Source organism: Lactuca saligna, chromosome 7 (genome assembly GCF_052625555.1).
Source record: "Lactuca saligna cultivar CGN05327 chromosome 7, ASM5262555v1, whole genome shotgun sequence".
Classification (NCBI taxonomy): Eukaryota; Viridiplantae; Streptophyta; class Magnoliopsida; order Asterales; family Asteraceae; genus Lactuca; species Lactuca saligna.
In genome coordinates, this window is record NC_136423.1 from 116079459 (window position 1) to 116087954 (window position 8496).

Sequence of the window (8496 nt, forward strand, 5' to 3'; positions counted from 1 at the left end):
CGTGTTTCCGTCTTTCATAGCAAATTCAAAATAAGTTCTTTCAGATACAATAGAAAATCACAATTGAAATAAGCAATTTGGATATTGTTTGTGCTAATTATTTTCCTTAGTACAACAGTAATTATGGCAATGAATTGGCTCTTTACTTTTGTTTACAAGCTTTTTCATGGAAGTTCTATCCCCAAGACTTATCCATGAAAGCTCACAAGTAAATCAAAGCATTTTTCTGCTCACAAGTAAATCAAAGCATTTTTCTGCTTGTAGACATTTTTGTACTAATGTGCAATGATATTATTGTTGAAATCCTTAAGATTTCTTAATTGTGAGATACATTATGAAGATTAGTTCAAGATTGCTTCTTAAGCTTGTAGGTGGAAAGAGTCTTTCCAGAAGAGAGACAACAACTAACACGAACAACAACATATATCTTTCATCTTGTTCCTGTTGTTGTTTTCATTATTGTCACCTTCATGGAGTTCTTACTTCTTATTTCTTGAAACTTTTCCCTAATATGTTACCTTCTACCTTTCAAGACAAAATGAAAGAACGGGTTTTGGTTCATAACTTCATATCATATTCTAAACATCAATCTATCAACTTCATAACATCATATCTTGATTTGATTTTGTTCGTAGGAAACATTGAAAACGAGGTTAAATGCAATATTAGATTATTCAAAGTTTCTTCAAGATACTGTTAAAGAGATGGCTAAAGAGGTCCAAAATATTCGAAGTGGAGAAATCAAGAAAATAGTAATAGAAGATCTTGATGAGTTTTTAAGCAAGGTAAGCTTATAGTTGATACTTTAATCTTTATACTTTTGGGGTTGTTTCTTTTTTACTTAATTAGCTTAATCCATTAAGGGTAAAATGGTCATTTGTTCTCCTCTCATCTATACAGTTATTCGCTCTAGAAAAAAAAAACGCCCCTTTAGTAATTCCCATTGGGAAAATGATTTTCCTTGACCTTTTTGCTGAAGTCAAACCTATATTAACTACTTTTGATCAGTTCTATGGTGCCCCTTATATATGGTGCATGCTGCATAATATTATAGGAAATGTTGAGATGTATAGTGTTCTAGATTCTCTAGGATCTGGACCTGTTGATGGTCGTATTAGCAACAACTCAACAATGGTAAAATTAATATTCAAAATCATAATTTATTTGATTCCTAATCTTTGTTTTTATAATGTTGTGGTTTACTTTTAGATTGGTGTTGGAATGTCAATGGAAGGTATCGAGCAATCCTGTAGTTTATGATCTTATGTCTGAAATGGCATTTCAACATAAAAAAATCAATGTAAAGGTAACATTAACTTCTTTTACCCATAATAGCAATGTACTTGCATTTTTTTTACAAATAATAGCAATAAAAAATAAATAATTAGATTGTTATTATGGTAAAAGAAAATAAAATTTGGCCTGTTGTTCAATGTTCATACAGACATGGCTTGATTCATATTCAAGGAGAAGAAATGGAAAATTAGTTCCATCAATACAAGAGGCATGGAAGATATTATATCACACGCTTTATAATTGCATAGATGTATATTTGGCTCGATGAGGAAAAACTAAAACAATTCAATGCTTCATTTCTAAAACGACTCAATTGTTTTCTTAATTCGGTGCTTAAGCAATCTGTTCAGCACTGAATGAGATGGACATCTTCGAATGATGAAGATGAAATAGATGCCATGTATCAAGATCAAGGTTCCTTCTTTATGTCTCTTTTTTTTCCGTCTTCTATCCATGTTAAATTTTCGATTGGTTCAATTCATCATTCTATAAATTGAAATTATTTACAATTAAAGTTGATTTTGTTACAGTATTAAATAGGTTTGAAGTATATGTGATCTATGAGAGGGTAGAGGAAGCCAGGTAAAGTTTTGACAATTGCTCTTTAATATTGTTATTGCATACTGGAATCATGTGTAATTGATTTCTTCCATAACTTACGTAAAATCGTAGCTGTCCACAAATTTGGTGAGAGGATACATATACCTATTGTTACTAGAGTAGTCAATAATGACCAAGTTGCCCTTCCATGTTCGCAGTAAAGAAGACAAAGACAAACAGATATAGATGCTTCTTTTCAATTAACAATACTTGAATTATATTTGCAATAATGTAGTGTTTTGAGATTGTATCGAATTTAAATATTTTGCAATGAAATTTACCGTTTTAGTTATTTTGTAAATTTATTGCTTTAGTAATTTTGAAAAGTGAAAATTGGGAAATTTTAGAGAAAAAAATGCAACTGTATGGGTATATCTATAGAGACGACATGTCGTTTCTATAGATAGTGCTATAGAGACGACATGTGGTCTCTACATATGCATCTACCACGACGGCATCCTGTTGCTAACGGGTGAGATGAGCTGACTCTATATCTTTATTTATGGAGACGACATGTTTTCTTGATAGATACACCAATAGAGATGACATGTTGTCTCTATAGCTTCATATGGAGACCAACATCGTATAGCGACGAACCAGAACAAGACGACATGCCATCTCTAAAGGATACCTATTGCGACGATATTTATAGCGACAACCAAAAAGATCTATAGTGACAGCGCAATGGAGACGAGAGCTATAGGGACGACTTTTTAAATCTATAGAGACACATTTGTCATCCCTATACGTCCCGTTTCTTGTAGTGTTATTAAATAAAAGGAAAATAAAAAATGTTATTTAAAAGGCAAAATGATGTTGAAACCTGGTATAATAAGTGAATGTGACTAAAAAAAATAGGTTGTTTCACGTCTCATGACTTTGTTCCCCTGTAAAGCAACTAAATAACAATAAGGATTGAATCCACCAATCCTAGAAAACTTTGTAGGGCAATTGTTTCTTCTATTTTTTTCTCCATTCAAAAAAAAGGCCTTTAGTAAGAAGATTAGGCAATGCCATATCAACCATATGTGTATGACAGTGTCGTATTAGGTAAGATTCATGGATGTTTGTTTTTTTGATACACACACAATACACATACATTTAATTTCAGTATCTATTAAATATGAGTAAATCTAATTGAATTTGAACATAACGACAAGTAGAATAATGTAATAACCATGGCATGGGAAGCGGACCAAGATCTAACACCTTGTGATGATAAACTAATTAGATAATCCTGCTGAGAATGTTACTCCAGTCCCCGGTAACCAGGATAACCCGTCAATAAAACTCCGCACAGTGAAATAATTAGCCGTTGATGCATCCATAGCCATGTGGTAGCCAGGCCACCGAACACGTCCCGACATTGATGCCCCAGGACCATAATTCTTGTACTCGCCGTACCATAATGTGCTCAACGCAAAGTTTCCATACCATTCAAGCCACCCTCGTGGCTGGACCATTGAAGTCATGTAGGTATTCATGAACACAGTTCTAGAGTACTCTTTCCATGGCCTTCCCAAATAAGTAGGTTTTGTTGCATAAACATAACTATCTTGGATTGAAAACCCAGTATTCTGATTAGGGTTCTTGCGGCCTTGAGCTGTGATGGTCACCTTTTGCATTGGCAGAGGTTCCCTCGTGTAAATTTTGCAGTTTTGGAGGACTGCTGCGCCGTTTCCAAAGATGAAGTCTATGGTGCCAGAGATGGTGCATTCACGGTAGAATTGACGCAGAGAATGAGCGTAGAGGGTGTCCTGGTAGCCTTCCATGCTGCACCGATAGAATGCAGATTGGTCGGAATCCACGCGCAACGCAACACCCTGGTGGTTTTGAGGGCCCGCTGTGTTGCGAAATGTGATGTCCCTTGCTATAAAGCCCCTACCAGAGACCGCTTACAAACATAACAAAGAAAGAAGTAATTAATGTAGTTAGAGATTATAAAAGAAAGTTTCCATGAGGTGTGTGTCTTGTTTAAGTTAAAATAGAGTAATCCTTAACATGCCATGCAGAATCTTAAGATACATGCAGAATGTAAGGTCAGCAGGTGAGCCGCACATATATATTGATATGGTGGTTGCATGCATTATCAGGGGTCCAAAAAATGATATATCCATATTTGAAAATGAAAGTTCATAATAACCATGCATATATATATATATATATATATATATATATATATATATATATATATATATATATATATATATATATATATATATATATATATATTATAATTTGTATATAAACTTTATTTTAATTTTTATTTAATGATATTAATTTAGTGTAATTAAAATAAAAATTTTAAATTTTGAAATTTGAAATTTAAAATGAAGAATCAATAAATTGATAAGTGTAATGAGATTAATTACAAAGCTTAATATGGTGATCGTATAGGAAAAAATAATTACTCTTTTATTATATATATATATATATATATATATATATATATATATATATATATATATATATATATATATATATATATATATATATATATATATATATATATAAAGGAATTGAAATATGTCCACACCGATTAAGCAATTTGTCATAGTCCTGGAACCTTAACCTATTCATCTATGTATCTAGGTGTAGGCATGAAAATGTAATTATAATTTTATACACTTTTAGATATTTGAATATGTCAAAATGTTGGCATAAAATTGATATACGTGTTGGATCTACAATGAGGAACTAAAAAGAAAAATTTGGGTCACAGAGTTTCTTACCAACCGTGGCCGTTCGAAACGTAGTCCATCCTTGCATGAAATTTCGATCTCCAGTTACCACGGTGGCACCAATGCCATCCCCTATCAGCATTATATTGGTTTTCTTCTTCTTCATGTCAATATTCTCCTTATAAATTCCTCTCTTTGCGTATATCACATATCTCCTGTTACTATAGTTGGGAGCATCATTGATTGCTTCAGAGATTGAACGATATCGTCCAGATCCATCCAATGCAACCACGACATCCACATGCATCCCGTGTGGACTTCCCAGCATCAGATTCTTGTCGCCCTTTGACATCCATTTTGGAAAGAAGGTATTGGTTGTATCATCATAATTTCTAGGTGGTTTGAAAGGTAGGGTATGTAGCTGAGTGTATAAAGCCAATACATTACTAATGAGTTGCGTGACTTGTGTTAAGCTTCCTCTTATAAAGCTCTCAAGGTGCCTATCTGTGCCTTCAAATCCTTCAAGGCAAGTATCTTGATTGCTTAACGCTGCACTTAGCCATGATTTTAGGTTCCCTTGTGAATGAGGGTTCTGGGACCCAGCTCGGATCTCCTTCATCTCGGTTAACGACCATGCAAGTTCAGAAACCGAGAAGTCAAGTAGTTCCTTGCAGTCCTCAATCGCCATTTGCTCGCGTGAACTTGATGATAACGACGTGAACTTGGTGAAGCTCTGCATGGCAATGTGTGTCTCTTTCATCGTCGCCTTTAGGGCGGCTGTTATGATGGAGTCAGGCTTGTGGTTTTTTGGACGATCTTCATTAAGAAACGATTTCACATTGGTTAGACATGTTCTTTCATCTTTTATATTGCTACAAGCTTGAAGAATCAATGGATTCTCCATGGTTTGTTCTTCATGGGATAAGGTTTGAGAGGATACAAGGATGAATAAGGGTAAGTAAATGAGAGAAAAAAACGCAAAACTTGGGAATGCCATGGCGACAGATTTTGGTGAATGTTACCATCGAAAAAATAGACTAATTTATATTATGACCACATGGGAATTGTGTAATGGAATGTTTGTAGATGAAGAAAAGGTTAACCTTGAAATAGAAATGTATTCTTTCGGAGTTATGCTTTTAGGTAGAGTAACGTGCTAATATTCTTGGGTACGTTCCAAGGCAGAACTTATTTGCCCAAACCTTTCGAAAAGTGCTGCTTCTTCACTATACCTTTCACATTATATTTTATAGATTTTATCAAAGCGCGTGCATAAGTTATATAATTATTGTAGGTCAAAATTGCTTCTTTTTCTTTATGCATTATGCATGCTAGATTTTTTTTAATAGTATAAATTTCTATTGAAAAAAGTAACGAGAAGCTAAAAATTACAACACATTAATACATTTTAACCTTATTGGGCTATTACGCCGTCTATCCCAATCAATATAACACTCTTGTAGCTCTATTTTTCTACCGGTTAAACGTCATGATCTTAGATATAATTTGCAGCCAAATCATTACTAGTCTTTCTATTTCCCTTAACGAACAAATAAAATGAATAGAAATAATGACACTAAAACCTTATAAAGTGCCGTTAAGTGCATTGGGTGTAGGCAACAAGGTGCAACAACGTTTCACATGCCACATAAGCAAGTGGTGTTATAACACCACGTGGGGAAATGGACAACAAGATGCAACACCAATTTTTTGAAAATAAATAAATAAATATATATATATATATATATTTTTTACTATTTCGTTTTTTTTTATACTTTTTTTTTTCATTTTATAATTTATTTTTTATTTATTTCGATTTTTTTTTAAATTGATACAAATATTTTTTAAATATAAAAAATAAATAAAACATAATGTTTAAAAATTATAAAAAAAATTAAAAGTTCTTAAAGATTAAAATTAACATAAAGGCTAAATTACACATAATATCCAAAAAAAAAAATAATAATAATAATAAATAAATAAATAAATAAATAAATACAACGCTATTCGTTATCGTTATTGTTACTATAGAAGATATGATCCGCCAAGTCCTCTCGAAGTTATTTGTGTTTATTTGTGTTCTGAATGTCAACAACGCGATGCAAATAATCTGTTGTTCCTGGTTAAAACTGAACGTGTCTGGGCTCCGTTGGGATATAGTGTGCAATATTTCGCCCTTTATCCTCTACTACCATGTTATGCATTATGATACATGCATACATGATATATCATAAAGTTTCTAAATCCAATGGCCGTGTTGCATGTTCGACTATATGCCACTTCGCCTTCAGCACTCCAAAAACACGTTCCACATCCTTACGTGTCCCTTCTTGTCTTCTCTTAAAAAATTTGTCTTATTCTTCAACCGGGTGGCGTAATGCCTTCACGAATGTGGAATACTAAGGATATATTCCATCTGTAAGGTAATACCCATATTTGTATTCGTTTCCATTCACCGTGAAAGAAGCATCCCTGGCTTTTCCATTCAAAAGATCGTCGAATATTGGCGACTGATCAAGAACGTTGACATCGTTGTTGGAACCCGCAACCCCAAAAAATGCATGCGAAATCCATAAATCTTAAGAAGCGACAGCCTCTAACACCAAAGAAGGTGATTCGTGATGACCACTTGCGTATTGCCCTTTCCATGCTACCGGACAATTTTTCCATTTTCAGTGTGTGCAATCAATGCTTCCGATCATTCGGGGAAACCCATGGCGTTCTTCATGCGCCGCATACAATTCTTGCAAATCATGCAACGAAGGTTTCCGCAAATACACGTCACCAAAAGTTTCAACAACACCCCTTGACAACGTATACAAACTCTCTCTTGCGGTTCTTTCGGACATTCTCATATAGTCATCCATGGTGTCGGGTGACTCCCCCATAGCCATCAAACGAATGGCCGTAGCACATTTCTGCAACGTTGTAAACCCGCGTCTACCTCTAGCATCATATCTTAATTGAAAAAATTCGTACCTAAACATAAATTAACTACAGTTTAAAAATATATTGCATATGTTGTAAAATTAAATAAACATGTAGTACATTTTTATTTATTTTGTATAAAAATAAAGTAAAGAAATGATACCGGCTTTCCAAGGCGTTGACGATTTGGAAGAACACATCCCTACTCAAACGAAATCTTCTTTTGAAGTCCTTCACCCCGTATACACAATTATCCGCAAAGTAATCGCGATATAGATGTTCGTGTCCTTCCTCGCGATTTCTGTTTAACATCGCACGTCTTGTTAGTAGCGGGGCTGGGTCTGGTTGTAGCAAGTCGGTAGTGTAATAATGATACATTATCCTAAAAAAAATATCGTCATCTGAATCATCGGACGAGTCGAAATGATCCATATTTTTTTTGAAGATAATTGAAAGTATACAGAGAGGATAAGAGAAAGTGTGTGAAAATTTTAAATAAAATGAGAGTATTTATAGGATTAAATTGTTTTTTTTTAATAATTAACTTTTTTTTTATTCAAACCGTTGCAAATCAAACGGTCATTTTTTTTTAATTTTTCTTCGTTTCTTCCCGTCGCCACCCCAATGAGAATCACCTCGATGAGAAGCAACGAGCAGGGGGTAGTATTCTCCGTGTCATAACGGCGTTGAGGGGTGTCACCTCACCCTCCGTTGCTTCTCGTTGGACCCATACCGACTCATCTAAAGGCCGCGACACAAAAAAAATGTAACTACAAAAGCTCTCATTAAAGCTTTTAATGACACTTTTTGATGTTTGATGTGTTGTTGCATTCTTTTGGTTTTTAGTGACATCTTTTTTATGTCACTATTAGACTTCAGATTTTTGTGGAATTTTTTTATGCATGCCAACGAAACAATTGTTAAAATATAAACCTTTTGTTTTTTACTTTTTAGGGCACTTTTTTATACCAAATAACATTTCTACCGGAAA

The 8496-nt window shown here is 33.9% G+C and overlaps 1 protein-coding gene across 1 annotated transcript; it reads right to left on the reverse strand.

Annotated features, from left to right (window-relative positions):
• Window positions 1–2992: 2992 nt before the first annotated feature.
• On the reverse strand, window positions 2993–5579 carry LOC145005175 (Plant invertase/pectin methylesterase inhibitor superfamily). Its single transcript, XM_078964225.1, has 2 exons — window positions 4629–5579; window positions 2993–3790 (listed from the first exon to the last, which is right to left on the reverse strand). Exons 1-2 carry the CDS (start codon window positions 5572–5574, stop codon window positions 3120–3122), a joined length of 1617 nt encoding a protein of 538 aa, XP_078820351.1. The 5' UTR covers window positions 5575–5579; the 3' UTR covers window positions 2993–3119.
• Between the last annotated feature and the right edge of the window lie 2917 nt (window positions 5580–8496).

Excerpts from the sequence above, each read along its gene's own strand:
- LOC145005175 (XM_078964225.1), bottom strand. The coding sequence starts at position 5,574 with ATGGCATTCCCAAGTTTTGCGTTTTTTTCTCTCATTTACTTACCCTTA. Across the intron at positions 3,791-4,628 it reads GTTTCGAACGGCCACGGTTG|CGGTCTCTGGTAGGGGCTTT; the intron begins GTAAGAAACTCT and ends TATGTTTGTAAG.